This window comes from Typopeltis vanoorti, chromosome 25, assembly GCF_054136105.1.
Source record: "Typopeltis vanoorti isolate ZY-2024b chromosome 25, IOZ_Tvanoo_1.0, whole genome shotgun sequence".
Lineage (NCBI taxonomy): Eukaryota > Metazoa > Arthropoda > Arachnida > Uropygi > Thelyphonidae > Typopeltis > Typopeltis vanoorti.
In genome coordinates, this window is record NC_143573.1 from 67,543,676 (window position 1) to 67,565,149 (window position 21,474).

The 21,474-nt window shown below is 34.6% G+C and overlaps 1 protein-coding gene across 1 annotated transcript in view; it reads right to left on the bottom strand.

Moving 5' to 3' along the window:
- LOC150092817 (transmembrane protein 117-like) overlaps nt 1–21,474 on the bottom strand; it is a 100,586-nt gene that overhangs the window by 9,629 nt on the left and 69,483 nt on the right. Inside the window, exons 5-6 of the mRNA XM_090414289.1 lie at nt 10,415–10,541; nt 54–209 (exon numbers count right to left, since the gene is read on the bottom strand). Of these exons, the coding sequence (XP_090270415.1) occupies nt 54–209; nt 10,415–10,541 (283 nt within the window). The remainder of the gene's footprint in view (nt 1–53; nt 210–10,414; nt 10,542–21,474) is intronic.

Below are 21,474 nucleotides of genomic sequence, written 5' to 3' on the forward strand. Positions count from 1 at the left end.
CTATTTCCAGAAATAATATTTATTATAAAGAAATTGCAGAATTAATCCCTTACCTGTAGCTAACACTCTGAGATCTGAGACTGTAAACACCTTGTTATCTGGGGCGGTGTACTGTCCGTAATCAGTGGGCGTATAAAAAATTTGGTTCTTCCACATATTCAGGTCAAGGATCATCACAATCAAAATGATGCTGTAATTGAACCACTTTCCTATAGGAAGGAATGGGAAAAGGGCACACTTAGAAATCCCTTGATTAGTAGAATAAAATTTCAACAGATTTTTTGGATATTTTTTTCATCATACAGTCATATGATGCTAAGCTTATTTAATCATAGGATCATATGGAATGATTTTAATATTCTTGTTTATTTATTTTTTACATTTAAACTAAAGCGAATGAAGATGCTCACCAATCAGTCTTAATTTATTGCGCAATTAACTTGGAACAGTTCAGTTTTCTTGAATAAAATGTTCATGTAATTTCTCTTTTTGTCTTATTCAAATTTCTGTAGTTGAAATCACTTATGTTGAAGTTTTCTGAAAAAAATACATAATTACGTAGAACAAGAATAAAAGAAATACTAACCTAACTAAAGGTTTACATGGCAACGTTTCACTGGCAGTATTCTAGGCTTGAACACACACACACACACACACACACACACACACACACACACACACACACACACACACACACACACAGAGAGAGAGAGAGAGGACAGGAATCTGGATTATTACCAATAATCATTACGTATAGATCAATGACTAAATGCTCGTAACGATACTGCTACTACTCGAAGCAGTATGGGTGTTAAGAAATGGTCCTGGATCTTAAGCCTCGTGAATTTAATATATGATATAGTGCTCATTCCTTGAGTTTCCCTCTCTCTCTCTTTTCTCTATAGAGGCAGAGCCATACAGTTATCCCCACCCTCATCCAAAGTGAAACACACCTACTCTACTGCAGCATAATGATATGCGTATTATAAATGTACACTGGCATAGCATAGTTGAACAAAGTAGGTTGTTAAATTTGCAGTCACGAGAAAAGTAGCAATATCACAAAGAGATCGCTGCATTTTCGAAGATTATGTTCGAAAATACCATGATTGTCGGGCGAGAATCGAGTGTATCCATCTTACTTATGGCACAGCTCACAACCCACAGAATGGTGCCAAACAGACGAAATTACATTCTACCGATGAAACTGAAATAAACACAGAAGGCGGATGCTTATGTTCAACGAAGGGTGTAATGTCTCGTATTAGCAGATCAGCACAAGAAAATGCTGAAACGATATCCAAGATGACGATGCAATTCACTCTTACCCTTATGGGGTTTCTGGAGCAAGATATTCCCTTTTTCATCGAAGGTTATCGTTGAAATGCTGTGGTATTAGTATGCCTGTTGTATATTATAGTATTGTATATTCACTGTAATGAATACCTCATTGCATTGATTCCTCCATCCAGGCTATTAGAGGTGACATAATAAGTTGGGGTACATTTTGGTGGTGATAATTAGGAAATTGATTATTGACTGTGTATCTACGTGCAACTAACAAACAGATCAAATGCACTATGTTGTAACTGTTCTCATGCAGAGATGGAATTTCCAAAAACAATACTGGGCCTTTAACTGGGCTTACGATCCAAGAAATTGGTTTGAAGAACACACAATGTGTTACCTAGTTTGATCGGAGCATTCACCTGATTTCAGTGACATTGTCTCGCAGATATCATGGCTACATATCCACATGGATGTCATGAGACATCTACTTGAATCAGTGTGACAACGGATACAGGCCGTTAGCTGTGCAGAGCGGCTAAAGAAATCTTCGTCTTCTTTCTCATTCCTTAGATGATGAGTTTAGTCCCGTATGAATACGAAATATTTGCCATCTGGCTCTATCTCTAGCCATTTCTGCCATCTCTCTCTCTCTCTCTCTAGAGATCGATAATTGTGACCTTTCCTTCAAATCTGTATCCAAGTCCTTTTTGTCTACTTCTTGATCATCTTCCTCCAATGATTGTAATGAAGGCTATATTTGATAATATCTGAGAGGACATTTCTCTGGCGATGTCCAAACCATCTTAATTGCTTTAAGAATTATATCTTTGATATCTTCTGTATGGTTTAGTTTAATTCGTGTTTGACTTGTTCATTTGTTTTGTGTTCCGACCAGTGAGTCTTATTTATATTTCTTAAGCATCTCATTTCGAATGATCTGTTTTCTGTATTTCTCTCTGATTGGGTGTCCATGCCTCGGCTCCATATTTTGCCATAGGCATAATAATGATTTTATAGAGGGTTTTATAGTTTGAGGTGTTTTGAAATGCTGTTACTTTTACATATTTTATTTAATTTATTCATGTTAGACCCTCCTAGTTAAATCTGTGTTGTCAAAGAGTCATGTAGTCATAATTCATTGTTTGTGTAGATAATGAATACCCCCTACTAAAGGTTTTTCTAATTGGTATGAAAGACGTCATCCTACTTCCCTTTGGTTAGAAAGGTCTCTGTTCGAATCCCTTCTAAAACGCTAAGAACCTTGGTAAGGATTTTCAAATGAAGGTAAGTTACTCAGTATCATATTGAGATGAAATGGTTTTTCTTACCAGTAACTCGGATTTTCGGGGGATGAGACGCATGCAATAACAAATATACACCTGCTTTATAGCTTTACTCGTCTTCATCAGTGATTTTAAACTAACACGGCCCAGAAGACAGTGCACAACGTGAAGCACCTGTTGTCACACAACGTCATTTGTGCCGTGATCAGTTAGTTACCCACCCCTGATTGTATTGCATTCTTAAAGAACAGTATTCTAGCTAACATAACATGTCCTCTCTCTCTCTCTCTCTCTGTATGTATGTATGTATATATATATATATATATATATATATATATATATATATATATATATATATATATATATATATAATCTCCTTTACTGAGGATATTTTTGTTGATAATGATGTTCATCCACATCCTGACAAGAGGAAACGCGATAAAATGTACATGGCGGTGTGAAAATGGCTATGTCCTTTTAAAATTCAATATAACGGTATCAGGAAGACAAAATTAATTCGCTGTTTAAATATGATTGTTAAATACTTTATTTTTTGTGAAATAGTTATAGAAATAGGCTGGAACAGTTCTGGTGGTGGTACAGTAGGGAACAAATTAATCTCAACAAGCCGAATTTCGTTCAGTTTTTGGTTTGGTTTTTGTTTCAGTTCCCAGTAGTTTTGGTTTATTATTTTCGGTTTTGATTTTAGTTCGTATTTTAACTGTATCTATGATGCTTATTAATAGTGTTGTGTGTTTTTAAGAGGGTAAAGAAGTTGACATTCATAGCGTTTTATTCATTTTTTGCTATGAAATGGATACATCTCTAAGAAAGCATTCAAAAATATGTACTCTTTTTCAGCACACATCTATAACTTAAAAACAAATTGCCAATGAGTGTAGTTTTCATTTGGGTACTGCTAATGCGATTTTAAAGAGATTTGTGGAGGCAGGTACCTTTTCTCCTGACAGAAAAGTAAATTGTGATCGTTTATTAGTTAGGATAAGCAAAATGAATCCAAAGAAGACTTCAGTAGAGACTTGGCAGCTAGTTGAATGAATGTTTCTGACATGACAGTTCGTCGAAGGTTTTTGGAAGCAGAGAAGATTGCCCACTGATCAAAAAATAAATAACTGTTGACGAAGGCTATGCAGAAAAAGCGCTCCATTGGACATAAGTGTATAAAAATTGGACTGTTGAGAAGTAGAAGAAGGTCATATTCTCAGATGAGAACCATTTCTTTGTCCAAGGAGAGAGTGTTCCATATGTTTGCAAATTAGCGGCTGAGAAGACTTCTGCTCACCTTCAACAAGCTCCTAAACACCCAGCTAAAAGGATGTTATGGGGTTGTTTTATATGTGACGGTCCAGGATCACTTGGCCTGTTGACAGTATGATGAAAACTGACCAATACATAAAAATATTGGAGAAAAGAGTGGTTCCACGATCCAGAATCATCTTCCAACACTTCAAAAAAAGTGAAAGAATTCCTCACAAATTACAACAGCCAATTACTTCAGTGGCCAGGTAATTCTCCCAACATTAACCCAATAGAAATTTTGTAGGCCATAATGAAAAAAGACTTGGAAAATTAAATTGTAATACAAAGGATAACTTAATATAACCCATTATAAAAGTATAGTTTCGAGATATAGAAATAAGGAAAATGTGTTCTACGTTGTCAGAGTCCATGCCCAAGCGAATTAATGAACCTATTAGGAACAGAGCACATATAAATTATTAAGTGAAGTTGGAGTTTCATTTTTGTACTTATCTTCTTGCGAAATTAAAATTTTCTTTAAAATATGAGTATTCAGATTAATTTGTTCGCTGCTGTATCTTTGAATAAAAAAAGCATTAGCAATTTCTAGTTATGCCATTGGAATGGACGATACTTCACTTGTTTTAGGTGCCTTACCTTTTGCAAAATACAACTCTGAACAATTCAACGATGTTGTATGTAAAGAATTATAAGACAATGTTATTTGGTTAGGTATGCAGCACAGTGGTAATTTTCGTTGTTAAATACGTTCAACAATGAAGACCTTAATGATTCTTTTCGTATAAATTTATTTTACTTAGCAAAACGATTTCAAATGTTAAAAATAATATTTGTTCACTGTAAAATTAAAATTTCCTCTTTTTTTTTTTAAATTGCAAAACAAATTTTAATAGTATTGTCAAATTATTGAATATTGATATTTAGGTTCAAAATTAAATTTTGTCGTTTCATTTAGATTATCTTAATTGAAAATTGGGCAGAATAAAATTATATTTATAGCAGATATGCCAAAAACAGCTCACAGTTTTAATTGGTGTTGTAATTAATGATGTCGTTGTAAACAATTCTTGAGTAATATTTTAATTTTATTTTATTATTGTTATTTTTTAAATCTAGGGCTGTTTGGGGCATGTATGCTGCCGTTGTGAAATGCCAAAATTAGAATCCAGTAAACACATACACTTCCTGGTCAAAAATTTACGGACACCCTTTCGTAATAGTGCATATGACTATATACGATAGCTCATACAGGTATAAAAGGAAGAACATGGTCTTGCAATTTTATAGACAAACATTAACAGTAAAATAAGTGAGCCTTACTGAAGAGCTCAATGACTTTCGATATGATATGATAGTGGCAGTATTATAGGATACTGCCACTATCGTATAGTATCATAGGGTAGCTGCTACCTTGTAGCAACTCAGTTCGGGAAATTTCTGCCCTGTTGCATTTACCCCCGATCAATTATAACTCATGTTATTGTGAGGTGGAAACGCATTGAAACAACAACAGCACAATCTGGACCCGATAAGCCACATAAAATCACAGAGCTGGACCACCAAGTGCTGAAGTAAAGATAACACCAAGCGTTGGGTGGAGTGGTGAAAAGCTCGCCTGAGTTGGATTCTGAAACAAAGGTAAAGCATTCTTTGGAGCGATGAATCAACCATAACTGAGTAACTTACCATCTGGCAGTCCAACAGAGTTGATTCATCACTCCATTCTCTGAAGTGATGAATCAACCATCACTGAGTTTGGGGGATGCCAGAAGAACGCAACCTGCCCGAATGTATTGTGTCAACTATGAAATTCGTTGGAGGAGGCATTATGGTCTGAGGTTATTTTTAATGATTTCTGGGTGGTTCCCTAGTTTCAGGGGGTAGACGTAAGGCTGCCGCCTATAATAACATTCTAGACAATTCCGTGCTTCCAGCTTTATGGCAACAGTTCGTTGAAGCCCTTATCCTGTATCAACACGAAAATGCTCCCCTCCACAAGGCGAGATCTGTGCAGGAATGGTTTGAGATGTATGAGTTGAATAACTTGACTGGCCTGCACAAAGCTCTGATCTTAGCCCCCCCCCCCCATCAACGCCTGTGGGATGAATTGGAATGCCCATTGCGAGCATGGCCGAATCGCTCTACATCAGTGACCGACTCCACTAATATTCTTTTGATAGAATGGAAGGGAATATACGCAGCAACGTACGAAAATCTAGTTGGAAGCCTTCCCAGAAAATTAAGGGCTGTTATACTTGTAGAAGCAAAGAGTGGACCAACTCCATAGTAATGCCTTTCATATTTGAGAGTTCGGATGAGCAGGTGTCTAGATATGAGTGTAGATTGCTGTTTTAAAATGCAAACATTTTCATGTTATAAGTGCATGGTCAATTCTCATCCATTACTAAGCTAAACAATTTCCACTAAAATAACACCAGGAAGTAATATTCTTGTTGTTAACAATATTCTTGTTTGTTCACACTTTCAACTGAAATCTTTCCTGAATGCTCTTCATCCTTAAGATGTTCACTCTGGAGATTCTCAAAATATTATTTGGGTAGGAATAAATCAATTCTGAAGGTATATCCCGACCACAGAAGCGAGATAACACCAAGCGTCAGGTGGAGTGGTGTGAAGCTCGCCTGAGTTGACGCCACAGACTGCCAAGAAGTATCAATTCATGTTGAAGGGAAGAAAGAAATTAGGCGATGTACGAATTGGTCACCAACACGCGAAATCACATGCTTTATACGTAAAAGTTTCCAACTGTTATACAAGCAAAATAGTTACCACTTTAAAAACTACAATGATCATAAAAGAGAAGTTAATTTTCCAACGTGTAATAATACTTAACACTCATCCCACAATACGGATTGATTACCCTATTATCGGAATGGATTCTCCTTCTTTTAACATGCGCAGAAGTGTCGAAGAGTCTCGTATCTGTGGGCGTACTTATAATACGTATTGCCAAATTCATTCTCATTCTTTGCTTGAGTGTTGTTAAAGTTTTTATATAGATGATATTTGGTCGGGGATTTAGTTAAAACAGACACGCAACTGAATCCTATTGTGTGTGAAATCTGCAGTTACTGACTACGTATCAAAAACTAGGAAATATACTATAATATTTCATATCCTGGAAGAAACTTTTCTCGCTAATATACTACGTTACGTAGATCATGATTATGAAGAAGTTGCTTCAGCAATTTAGTTTCTATAAAAGCATAAACTTGATTTTCAGATAATTTTGCGCAAAAAAGTGAACACAAATTTCATAAAAGTAGCAATATCACAAAGAGATATTGGATACAGTACCGTCGACAGGATGTAGCATAGAGGCAGCCTGCCTCACGGCGCGGCTTAATAAGGGCGCTCGTTCAGCCATATTGCGGTAGGCGCCGTCGCTACGCTACCAATTCCTGTTAGCGTAGCAAGTGCGGAAAGAAGTTTTTCCAAGCTTAAACTGATTAAAAATTACTTGCGAACAGCAATGACCCAAGAAAGAATGGTTGGTTTAGCAACAATGTCGATAGAGGCGGACATAACTTATAATTTAAATTTAGAGGAGTTATAAACAGTTTTATTGTGCGATTATCCCCCGTAGAGCAAACATTTCATTAATATTATTGTGTAATCGTTTTGCATTCATGTTTCTCTTGTAATAAAAACAAAATAGCAATTAGAGATTTTCTTATATTTTTGTCTTATAATCCATCAGCGGCAATATTTAATTGTTTGCCCCAGGACCCGATCTAATTTGGCGACAGCTCTAATTGGATATAACTGGATTTTCCACAGAGGAAAGACAAGAGAATCTTCATAGGGATTTTTCGATTGAAGGTGAGTTTAGCTGATCTCATACGGAGGTAGCAATGTTTTTTTCTCCCGGAAACTCGGTTTTTTATCCAGCATGCAGCAAATCGGCCATGAGAACACACGCAATTTACAGACAAAAAATACTATTTGTGATCGTGGTGGCCGGTAGATGGCGTTGTGTGTTAATGGTATTAGTGTCGTTGTGTGTTGTAGTTGGAGGATTAAATAGGAAAGACGGTGAGTTGGGTGTAGTGGAGTAGTGTACTCACCCACGATGAGTTCTAGGACTCCTTGGAGGTTAATAATAAGAATAATAATTACAGATATGTTTATTAAATTTAATGTTGGAGACAGAGTCTTTAAATTAAGTGTCTATCTCTCCTGTATGCTGAAAAATAAAACTTCACCATCCTAATATGTACGCTCAAGGGGTATACAGGATACTATGATGCTATTATATACTTCCTGTGAAAATATTCTTCCAAATTAGTCTATATCTGTCAGGATCCCAATACTCAGATGTCATATCCAGGGCTTCTAATATCTGAGACACTTATGACTGCATCAATTCACCTACACATTGCTCTTTCTTTCTATGGGTCTCTTCTTCTGCCTTCTTGCACTGAATTTACTACTATTTCATCTCTCAGTCTGTTTAAGTGAAAGTACAACCTGACATTAACTCTGTTCACGTATTTCTGAATGCTAACAATGCCAAGTTCTTTCTAATATCTTCATTTTAATATGATTCTGCAACAGATGTCATTCCCTAATTTTTAGCGGAACTCTCACATCTGTTCTCCCGTCGAATAAATCTATAAAATTAAATAATAAAAAAACAGTTTCTTCTGGAAATTTCACTAATACACTGAATTGCAAGTTTGGTCATGCTGAAAAATTGCCCTATACTTTCTTTCCAAATTGGCTTCGTTCACCTTCCCATCGGAGAGAAAATGAAGCTTATGAGCACTTCATTAAGAAGATGCATAATACACTGGGAATAAAAATGTAACCGCATTTCCACGAACCTGTCAATTGTTAACGTCCGTTAAGATATCGTTTCGATGTTTGCTGAATCATCAGCTTTCATCTGAGTACGCTTTCAGTGTAAGTGGCTCAGGATAGGAAAAGAAACAGAAAATACTAGAAAAAAAAGCATAATTCCCCCCCCCCCCCAAAAAATACTAATAAACGGTCCGAATAATAAGCATATGCATATAAATGCTAGAGTATTGTCTTAAATTAAAATTATTCTTAATATATTCCGATTTCAGTAATGGAAGTCTTGAAAAAACTATAGTTCCATTGGTAAAATTTCCCAGAAGCTACTTTTCTGGATGTAAAAAGAAATGAATGCTGGATTTACTTTCGAAAATTGCATCGGTATAATGTAATACAACATCTTAAACAATGTTCCATCTTCCTCTGGGCTGTCACGCGCTACAACCAGTCACAGCAATATACAAAATGAACCAATGTTTAGATAAAGGGTATCTACAAACTTCACTTACAAGCAGTGCTTCATGCAACACCATTTTAGAGCTGAGTAGACCAGAAAATGAATTATGTGAATTATTCAACTATTTGTCAATGTGATTTTAAACGGATTGAAGGTTACTTCACCTGCGGTGGAAATTAGACATCACAAGAAAGAAAATTTCTAGTTTGATAAAATAAATAATCTCTCAGTAATCGGATTATTTTCATCCTCAGACCAGTCCAGGACCTCATTACATGCCTACAGGAAGAATTGTCCAAATTTCCCATTGATCGTTATCATAGGCTTGTGGAAAGTATGCTCCATAATATTGCCGCAATGAAAGGAGGTCCTACATATTGTTAAGGTGGGCGCCGTGGCTGTTTATTCGTTACACTATGGTGTCCGTTGACTTCTTTTCAAGCAGTGCATATAAAGCACAGTTCTGTTACTTAATATATAATATTTAATTCAGTTATAACTGGATAATTACAGTATCCCTAAACCATACCAACAAATGCACCTTGCATCATTATTGAACTCCTAGAACTTATTTGCTGTTGTATCAGATTCTCAATGTAGTGGAGCTTTATTCATTAATGAAACGATAGTAAAAATTGTTTGTTAGATTATTCTGTGCATGAAACATGTTCGATATATTTGCAGATTGATTTCGAGAGGAGTAATGAGTAGTTTGTGCATTGGTCAAGAATATCTTCGATAAGATAATACGTGATATGCATTTAATTCTGTACACTGTTTCTCTTTTTTCCCATTAGTTCAGTTGTGATTTAGCTTTGTATTCTGGATTAATTCTCTATATACTTATCCTTGGATGGCGACGTCTTTCATCTTTATTCAAGCTTACAACATCATTGTATTTCTTGTGATACATTATCACCCAGTGAATTTGCCATTTAAATGTGCAAAACGTAGGAAAAAAATTAAAAATTGTATGTAATAAGTTTTATGTATTTTTCTTGCTGGATCTTTATACTACATTCATAGAAAAGCCTATTTATACATAAGCGATAAAAACAGTTAGTAATTTTTTTGGGGGATGCATGCATTTCCTGTCCACTACATATAGGAGTAATCTTTTTGCTCATGATGCGACTAGTAGAAACATAGACTTTTTAAAGTTCAAAAGTTACGGCGGAATTAAGAATGATATAAGTATGGTATATTTCATGAAAAAAACTTGTATTATAACAAATAATGACTTGATATTCATTTAAATCTGTCTAGAGATCATATGCTTTACCTGTGATGTGAAAGAAAACATCTGGAATGCTCACGTATTTCTGAAAGAGGTTGAACTTGAAAGAAGCTGCATGCATGCCAGGTAACTTAATGTCCAAATCACAGACAAAATGTGGAAAGTCCCAATCCTGAAAAAAAAGCATTATTTTAGATAAAGTTTATTCCAAGTTTATATTAACAGAAAGAAGTATCAGGTATTTTATCATGATTTAATCATCGAAATTCAATCTATTATGATTCTTTAGAAGTGAAGCAGAGTATGAGATCTCATTAAATAATAATGCATGTTTGAAATTAATTATTTCTGTATAAATCTTTTGCCTGTCATATCAGTGAACCCTCCCTCACTCATTCAGGCATAAAGCAAAAGAGAAACGTTTGAGAGAAGAAAAAAAAAAATAGAATATTAAGATTAAGACGTACCTAAAACCTTATGTATAATTAAAATTAATCTGAGTCAAAAGTTAAACTGCCAAACAAAGGCATGCCATTTGAAGATTTAAGATAACATGTCGAGAAACCAGGAACTTCAAGTGGAGAAGCCTAACGAAAAGATAAGAAACTGACAGGGAGTAGACGAATTTAAATCTTGAGTCAGACGATCGTCACTTGACAAGCATACGTTTGCTTTTTTTAGTCATTCTAGGAGTTTCCAGTTATATTTAGTAGGTCATTGAATAGTTCTAAGAATATATATATATATATGTATATGTATATATATATATATGTATATGTATGTATGATGATGAAAAATCGTTCCACATTTTTATGATGAATTTACCCTTGGTTTCAAATCAAGGGTAAATTCACCCTTGGTTTCAAACCTTTGCAATAAATGATTGTTATTTTAAACTGAGATACAATTAATTTCTCTTTATGAATATACTCGTAATTGAATATAAATTGTGGCAGCGGCGTAACTAGAATTGTTCTTTCTCTAACGAGCTTTGTTAGACCATTCATTGTTTTTAGGTATGGTAATGTGAAGACTTCATGATTAGCACAACTTCAAGACAGACTGATCTTGATTTAGTCGCTGATATATTTTGACGATTACATTCCAACCGAAGATAGTAGTAGCAAGGCGGTATATTTACTTTTTTGTTATTGATCGTTTCCTTTCGACTCAAAAGACTTGTGGTCTAATTCCGTCTAGGACGTAAGACCTTTTAAAGGCTTTTAGACTGAAAGTAAATTGTCTTAATGAATTGCAATGCAGTGAGTTGCCTTTCACTGACCTGCTTCGGTAAATTATTATTATTATTATTATTATTATCTGAGACCTCTAGGGAATCAAGGACTCATCGAGGGAGGCTGTAAATTACCCAACCCAGCTATCATACCTTCCCTTAAATTCATTTACACAAGATGCACTCACTACCCGTAAGGGCAAATTATTCCACTCACTCACTGCTCTTTTGGAGAAAAAAAACCTAGCTCTAACCCTTTCTTGACTGAGAACAACCTTAACTTCCATGGATAACTCCGTGTTCTCTCCCCGCCTTCCATATAACGAAAAACTTCATTTGAAATGCTATAACATTCCATTCAAAAGTTTATAGACCTCTATCATATCACCCCTCTTTCTCCTGGTTCAGGAGACGGGGGTATCCATGGAAGTTAAGATTGTTCTCAGTCAAGAAAGGGTTAAGAGCTAGGTTTTTTTCTCCAAAAGAGCAGTGAGTGAGTGGAATAATTTGCCCTTACGGGTAGTGAGTATGTCTTGCGAGTATGTCTGTTATCGACATACTCGCAATCTGTCCTCATAATCTAAATCCCATAATCCGGATATAATCTTTGTTCTGGAAACCTTTTACTTTGAAAGGAATTTGCTCATTATATGGAGGATATAAAATCACATCATTAAATCATACTATGATTTGGTATCCATCCTATGGACTTAGCATGGAAACTACAGGATATGGACTTTTAAACCAAAAATTTTATTATTGAATCTCCCCCCCCCCCCCAGTCTCCAAATATTAGGGCTAAAGCTATCTCGTCCATTTCTTATATGGAACATAAGACATTAGTTAATTTATTTATTAAATTATTGTAAAACAGCATGGAATAAGGAACGAAATGAAGGTCGAGTGTCCTCATAATTGAGCAGCATCCGCCATTCTTGATTATTTTTGACGGCCATGGACATTAGTTGCAATTGTTGTCGAACGCTGCTTCATGGTATCAATGTTTTTCGAAGAAGAACTGTATTTATGATTCAAACAAATCAGTTATAACCAATGAATTTAATAAATACTTAATGAAGAATGCCATCTGATTCTCATAATATTTACAAGGGTGGTCTGAAAAGTTCTCGGCCTAACAATGAAAAAATGATTTTATAATTTCAAAATTATTATTTTTTTCAATTTAATCTCCTCTAAGATTAATACATTTATTCCAGCGATGCTCCAGCGCCATTATCCCGGCCCTGTAGTGGTTCTCAGTAAGATCTGCAAATTACCCCCTCTACAGCTGCAATCACCTCTTGATTCGACCAGCAAGGAAGAATTTTAGTTTTGGGAAGAGATAGAAGTCATAGGGAGCCAAATCTGGGGAATACGGTGGATGTTCCAACAATTCATAGTGTAGATCCTTTAATTTTCTCATTGCCGAAACACCTTTGTGGGCAGTTGCATTGTCCTGATGAAATATGATTTTTTTCTTCTGCAAACCGGGTCTTATCTCACGAATTTTTTTGTCTCGTCTGGTTAAAAGATCGGAATAATATTCGCAGGTTATTGTTTTACCCTTTTCAAGATAACTAATAAACAAAATGCCTTTAGCATCCCAAAACACCGATACCATGACCTTGTCTTCTTTGGCGCTGAACAACCGGCTTCTGTCCACTGTTTTGACTGCTGTTTGGATTCTGATGTGTAATGGGGAATCTAAGTCTCATCCATAGTAATAAATCGACACATAAAATCAGTTTTATTCTTGTTAAAACGCTGCAAGCACTGTTCAGAGATTTTCATGCGAGTGCGTTTTATATCTGCTGTGAGCAAGCGCGGCACCCACCTTGCGCAAAGCTTTTTCATTTGCAATTCTTCATGCAAAATATATCCTACACGTTCTTTTGAAATGCCTATAGTCTCAGCAATTTCACGTACTTTGATTCGCGGTCATCCAATACCATATCGTGCACTTGATAAATAATTTCTGGTATTGTTACACTTTTTTGGACGTCCTTCACGTTGATCATTTTCAAGGCTGGTACGGCCACGTTTAAACTCGGCAACCTATTTCTTAATTTGTCGAAAAAGAAGGAGAAGAGTGCCCATAAACTTTTATGAACTTTGAATGAATTTCTTTTGGCGTTAAACCTTCTTTTACAAAGAATTTTTTAAACCGCACGATACTCAATTTTATCCATTTCAAAGGATACAGACAACACTTTTGCTTCAGACAGCTGTATAAGATAAACTACTTGATAAAATGACTATCTAGCTTGCAATTTCATATCGATGCTTATGACAAATGTACCTTAGAAAAAAAAATCTTGCTGATAGTATTACCATCTATAGTCGAGGCCGAGAACTTTTCAGACTACTCTCGTTTAATACCCTGAAGCTTGTTCAGTTCGTATATCATTACTGTATGCATTTCCTCGAATATTGTTGATTCTGCTCCTGGTTGTGCGAGTGGTTAACGTATCCGCTCTCCAACTAACAGATTGTGTTTGAATCCCATCATGGGCATGGATGTTTGTTAATGTTCTTAGATAGTAGATGAATGTCATCTCCCAGTGTGAGAACCACCTTGCATTATTGAAGGCCTAAAATGGCTTGAAAATTTTCCACATTTGGTTCGTAGATTATCTAATCTTAACCTTAACCCATCCACGGTACTAACACAAATATACTATAGATTACTAGCCTTTCATAGGTGGGATTAATATATAAAAAAGAAACTTTTCTGTAAAGCGATATCCTGAATATATAGCAAATAAAAATATCTAGCTATTGTCAGTTTTTGAAATCAGTTTTTTTTTTTTTTTTTAGTTTAGGCGGTTACAGATGATCTCATACTGATCAAAGTGGTTAACCTTTATTTCTTTCTAACCCTTCATATGGGAGAAGTCCTTTAGCGATGCTTCATCATCATCAGTGTCTCTAACACGAACTTACTTAACGCCCACGACCTTCCAAGCGTCCTCAGATTCGAGGATAAGGTTGTTAGCCGTATCCTAAATCGTGTTGCAATATGGTATTCAGATGATTTTCATTTATAGGTTTATCCCACTACAAAAATGACTGTTATTAGGAAATAAGTCATTGGTTGTAACATTAATGGCCGAAGCTTTTGTAGTAAAGTGTTCTCAAACTGAATTTTTTGAACAAACAGAATTGCCAACAAAGCACACTTGAATGAACTGAAAAGTGAACTTAAAGAAACGAACATAGTGAACTTGAAACAACTACAAATAGGGGTGTTAATCAAACTGCCACTAAGTATGACAAGTTTTCTTTGGAAGTGTGACTTTCCATCAAAAGGGATAATTTGTTATCCTTTAACAAAGGAGTGCCATTAATGAGAAGACGCTTGTGTCACCATGGCTGTCTCATGTTAGTTTGTTGGCTGCTCGCTATAATTTTTATCGTACTTATTGACAGTTCAACACCGTTCCAACGGGAGTGAGAACAATGATGATCACCGCCATCGTAATGCCTTTATTCTATTACTAACGCCTTTCATTATACTATCATTATCAATACTGTTTTTGTTGCGCAGGGAGTTTTGATTACGACCAAGGGTTAAGTGACACTGCCAATAAAGTAAAGATTATTGCTTATTTTTCTTTCTGAAAAAGGGCATCTCAGGCTAGAATGAACTCAGCGCTTGTTGATTTGTCTTTCATTCGATATATTGTCGTGAGATATCCGTTCTGGGGTTCAAGATTAGCAAAGGAATTCCGACATGAGTAAAACTATACAAAATGAGCCGTTTTGTAGGAGAAAAGCAAGGAACAGGAAATAAATGAATTACTGGTTTTGTCAGTTTCATCACAAGAATAGCAAGTACCCTTTGGTTATAAAGACAAAAACTGGAATGTTGAGGATGCAAGGGACTTTTATGTGGTATTTCTACCGAAGATGTTGATCTGATACAGAGGTAAGAGAGAATTCTCCTCTCAGAAACTTCCCCACCGTTACAAAACACATAAACCGGTAGGAAAAATATACGATCATCACCTGCTTCCATTAAATTCATTTTAATCCTGAACAACAATTATGCGTTTACTACTCTTTAATGTTACAGAAAACTACTATTGATTTTTTTTTAATTGCCACTACTACTTTGACCGCGCGCGCGTCTGCGACACGCACGCACGCACGCACACGGGGAGAAAGAGCTTTTATTTGCGGGCTGCTGGTTCTGTCAAAAACGCTGATTTGAGTTGAGTTTTCTTTAATAACTGTTGCGCACTTTAGACTGGGTTATAATTATTTCTGTAGTTCTGAAGAAATAATAGTAACAATTTAAATTCGAAATATACCTTTGGAGCACTCTGATTTTTTTCACCTAGTTAGGCGATCTGAAAACTTATTGGTAATATATATCCTTGACAACGTATTTGTGTTGGGTGGGAGACCACCGCCCTGCTTATTGGAGGCCTGAAGTGGCTTGAATTAGTCCCATGTTTCGTTTCTAGAGCACGGTTTGTTTCAGGAGCAGGTTAAAAATTTAAAAAAAAATACGTTTTTTTTTTTTAAATCAACCTACTCACGATCCTATTAGTACTATAAGCTTACAACCTTCCGTGGATGGGTGTCACATAAAAAAAAAAAAAAGAAGTAGCTAGCCATATTTGGCCGATGTGTTTTTAACAGATGAATCAATTACAGAAGGTTTCAAAGTCTACAGGAGGCGCACTAAGGTGTCGATAATCTGGAAATTTTTCACTGCTTTAGAGACCAAACATGGAACTTTTTGTAATCGATTTCTGGCCTCCAGTGAGCAAAATTATGGTCTCACACCGAATGGGAATCACCTATCTCGAATAGATAAAATTAAATGCAGGGTCAATTAGTTATCTTATTACTAATGATCACCAGCTAATGATTAAAAACTGTCGTGCAATAGAATTTATAAAATAGCTGCATAATAAGATATTTTTCTTATTCGAATATCACTGTCAAAAATAGTAACGAGTATCACTTATGTATTGGATATGCATATTACTTTCGTGGTTCGGTGGATTATCAAAACACAACGAAATAATCACTTTATTATATTTCGCCTCTAGATAATGCGATATTCTCTAGTGTATTCCCAGTATAATTATTAATACACAAGATAAAGAAATGAGTAAAATCGTGATTTACTCAAACTAATGGCTACTAGTTGTAATTGTGTGAAGAGTCACATTTCTAATTTATGTTATTTACAAATATATTAATATATACTGCAATGAATGCACTTTTCTTAGTATACAAAGAAAGTTTCTTATGTCTCTACGTTCTTAATTTGTAAACTTATAAGTTTAATAGTCAGTATTAATCGGAAGCTGTGTGGAACTGAAATTGTTACTCTGCTATTACCATCACGCATTGATACAGTACTGCATTCTACATTTTGGAAAACCACTATATTGCCCTATTAAAATACCCAATAGAAATAGTTGAAAACAAGTATAAAATTGTAGTAGAGTAATCGTTTACTGTTAAATGTGACGTAAAAAAGAGAACGCCACTGGAAACATTTCTGTGCTATTTCCAGGCATCAAAATTACGAGAAAAACAAGTTCAAGGTCTTCTCATGTTTTTCTGCTTTTTCCTTCAATCTTTAATTCTCGAAATTCTATGGAATGGGAAAGAATATTCTATATTTCTTTTAGATTAAGATCACAAATTACATTAGCCGCTTTAAATGACAGTTAAGATCAGAAATGAAATTCAATTTGCTTATTAATGACCGCGTAGTCCTTCCTTATACGATAGTTCTGGAAATTATTAACACATTCTTGTTCCTTCACTTCCCATAATGAATACGCTCTCTCGTGCCATAAGCTGAACTGCACGCGCACACACTTCTACGTTCATAATATTGCTGGAATGTCGATGGAAAGAAGGACAGATCTAAATTTGTGTGCAGGAATTTTCTATTCGATCACGTGACGTAACTCATGTTTTTCGTCAACAAAATTGAGGAAAATATTAAAGAAGAATGACATTGAAAGTTGAATTTTAAAACGAGGGCAGAAATCTTATTAAATGCTCTAGAGTTCCTTTCGCGTAAAGTAGTGCTACCTTTTACTATGGCCAATTTACGAATTCAATAATTATGAATTCTTTACTTTAATTTCTTCATCAGAATTTGACAATATTACTAACATTAAACAAGATATCCTGAAAAGTGAAAAAAAAAAAAAAACCTTTTTTTTTCATTCTAAAAAGTAAATAACTTAATATTGTAAAACTTGAAATTCGATTGACAGTAACGATATATGATTAAAATGTCATAATTATTTATTTATTAAGTGAATTAGTTAGGATCCGTGCATAGTTCGAACCCAGTTCTTTCAGATACATGTGGTCGATAAGTATTCCTTCGCTTTCGGAATGCTTCTCTATTTATAAAAGTATAACTTAATACTATAGTATTAATCTGAACATGTAGCTACTAATGGGAGCTTTTTATGCGTAGTGTGAAATATCAACAATCATAAGTACTGGCTGTTTAAATTAGAACAGATTTGCAAATTAGCAAACTAAACAGCTCTATCCTAGCGGTTTCAAGCAACACATTCACTTCTGCCACTAGAGATCTGAACGATAGCTGTGAAAAGGAAAGAAATGATTCCATCGCTAATGAATCATAATGCAGTAATTGAGTTTATAACTGCAGAAAAGTAAAATGACAGTAAAGTAAAAAAGTTAACAGTAAAGAGAATGCCTTCAGAAAAAGTTCACCAGCATCAAATAAGCTCAAGTGAATGATAGCAGCGCATTCTGCTATCATTCACTCTCTTTGCTTTTGTGAGAGGCGTAGTGTAATCGGAATTCATGTTTTCACTTTTAAATTCTTGAGTCTCTTTGACGCCAAAAACTGAAGGTATCGATTAGAAGAGTTTATTCTGACACCTTACAGCGGTTCGCTAATGGCATTTACCTTTGGTTAGAAACCTGAGTCCCCTTTCTGAAACATACAGAACCGTATTAGAGCTTTTCAACTGAAGATGAGTAACCTGGTCTCATATGATCGTGGCAAGGATTTTTCTTCCAGAATATCGGGTTTTTCATGCTTCAAAACCGTACACAAGATAGAAAAACACGCACTTAGCATACATAATACACTTCTTTCATAGCCTAAGTTGTTTCATTCCTAATTCGAAATAACCCATGCATATATGTTGCTGCTTTTTCTCCAACACAGCACTTCGTACTTATGCAAGCACCAAAACAGAGACTGATTCCTCGATTTATTGCTCGGATGCTCCACTGACCCCATACTTGACAATATCCGACTTCAGTCTTTTTATGAAAACGAAGGACCATTTGAGTGGACCACGTGCTACTTGAAGTTAAATGTCGTTCCTTAAGTAGGATACTTAGTTCTATTTTTTTGAGCTCACGAAATTACCTGAACACTGGAACATTTCCTGATTTCAAGCACTGTTCTTTAAATTTTCACCGATGAATTATGGCTAATGGCTTACTTTTGTGTATACTTCAATTATGGAAAACCAGCAACATTTGATGCAAAACACTTTTTATATCATATAAAAAGTGTTTTGCATAAAATGTTGCTGGTTTTCCAAAAATATCACATATAAATTATATGTGATATTTTTTGAAGATTACAAATGCATGTTGCAATGTGGTTTTCAACAAAACAGAATGCTATTAATTTCAAACATGAAATTTGCAAACATGAAACATGAAATCAAACATGAAATAATAAAATGGAGTAAAATTTAACATCAAGGAATTAAACTTTCACCTACATTTAACTTAAACACTCTCCTCTTTGCAGACGACCAAATAATAATTACAAATTCTGAAGATAACTTACAGAAAGCTATTTTAAATCTAAATGAGATATCCAAAGATTATGGTATGATAATATCAACGGAAAAATCAAAAACTATGGCCTTTAAAGGACAAGATCCAGCAAGAACTAAAATAGTATTAGATAACAAGATCTTAGAACAGGTGAATTCATTTAACTACCTAGGATGTATGATCACTTATGAAAATGAAAAAGATATAAACATAAAAATTGCAAAATATTTAAAAATAACAGGAGTAAGTAACTCTATATTTAAACCAAACCTAGTTCAAAAACAAACTAGGCTAAAAGTATACAATACATTAGCCCTACCGGTCTTAATGTATGGAAGCGAAATCTAGACAATAAAACAAAAAGACAAACAAAGATTAACAACAGCAGAAATGAAGTTTATGAGAAAAACTGCAAAGTATACCCTATTTGATCACAAAAGAAACGAAGATGTTATGAAAGAATTAAACCAAGAACCAGTAATTGAAAAAATTAAAAAATATAAACATAAATGGATGGAACACGTTCAAAGAATGAAAACAGAAAGATTACCAAAACAAGCCTTAAAGTACAAGCCATTAGGAAAAAGAAAACCAGGACGTCCTCTTAAACGATTCAACGATGACTTCTAAGGCCGGAACAGGCCATACTAGACCTAAATCCTTGATACGTATGATGATGATGATGAAATTTGCTCTGTTAACATCATCATATCTTGATATGTGCCATCAAGGAATGTACACGATACTGTGTTTGCACTGCGTAAAAAAGTTTACATTTTTCTAATTTTATCAACAGTTTTCTTTCCAATTGATCTAACAAAATTGCTAGTTCATTGTTCTCGTTTATCAGCTACCTTTACTTATTATGTTATCTATCATACTAACTTCACTTATTATATTATCTATTATCATCTACACCAAAAATCGAGAATGAATGATTGCAGTTGATGTTTGCCATAGTCCCGCCTGTTTCATAGTTTTTGTATTTTTATTGTTGATTTTACAAAATTTGTTAATTCGGTTATTCAGTTTATTTAAAGAAGACTGAAGAGTATTTTAATACTTTTTTGATTTTGATATTAGGTTTAATTTCACTTTCCTTCATAATATGCATATAGATGACGAATAACAGCTGGAATAGTGTACTCCCTTGCGTTATACCTCATTTTGCATCATACTACATTTCTGTAATCCTACATTTTAATTGCTTACTTAAAACTAACTGTAGGTTACACATTGCTTTACACCATAGGTTCCCAAACTTTTTCGGGCCACCACCCACTTTGCAAGACATAAATTTTGTAACGCCCCCCCCCCATTATCTTGTATAATAAAATAATTACACAAGATATAAACAACAAACCTACAAAACATAACCACAGAAAACAGTATAATAAGTTTCGAATAATATTTGCTTTGTTTTTTCCCTCTAGTTAGCAATATAAGTTAGTACTAACTAGGCTAACTAAAATTTCTTTCTTTCTTGTCATTATTATGTTTACTCGTAATATTAAATTATATAAAATTGGGATTATTTTTGTACAAATCAATTAGAAAAGTGGTTATATATATTTTATATATATTTTGAAATGAAATATAACGAATATATTTGCTACTGTAAACATAACCTATTATACACACATATATACATGCTCTATTTTCTCATTGACATAGAAAATTGACATCTATTTCTATCTGACATGGTAAATTTTCAAATGATTAAATAATTGAAATAGAAAATTGATAAAAACATTGATTGTGTACGACGGGCATAAGATGAATTAAAATGCAATATTTAAAATTTAAATGATTATCTAACCGCAAAATCACGAAAATAATTAATTTTAAAATATATATTATTAATTTCTTCTATAAAGAGCCACCGATCCCTAGACCGCCTGAACGCCCCCAAATGCGTCTGATCCCACTATAGCCCCCCCCCCCCCCAGAAGGCTTCATCGCCCACTTTGGGAACCTATGCTCTACACAATAATTACATTTTATCCTTCAATAATAATTATAATTGTTAAAATGGGGATGCAAACCAATA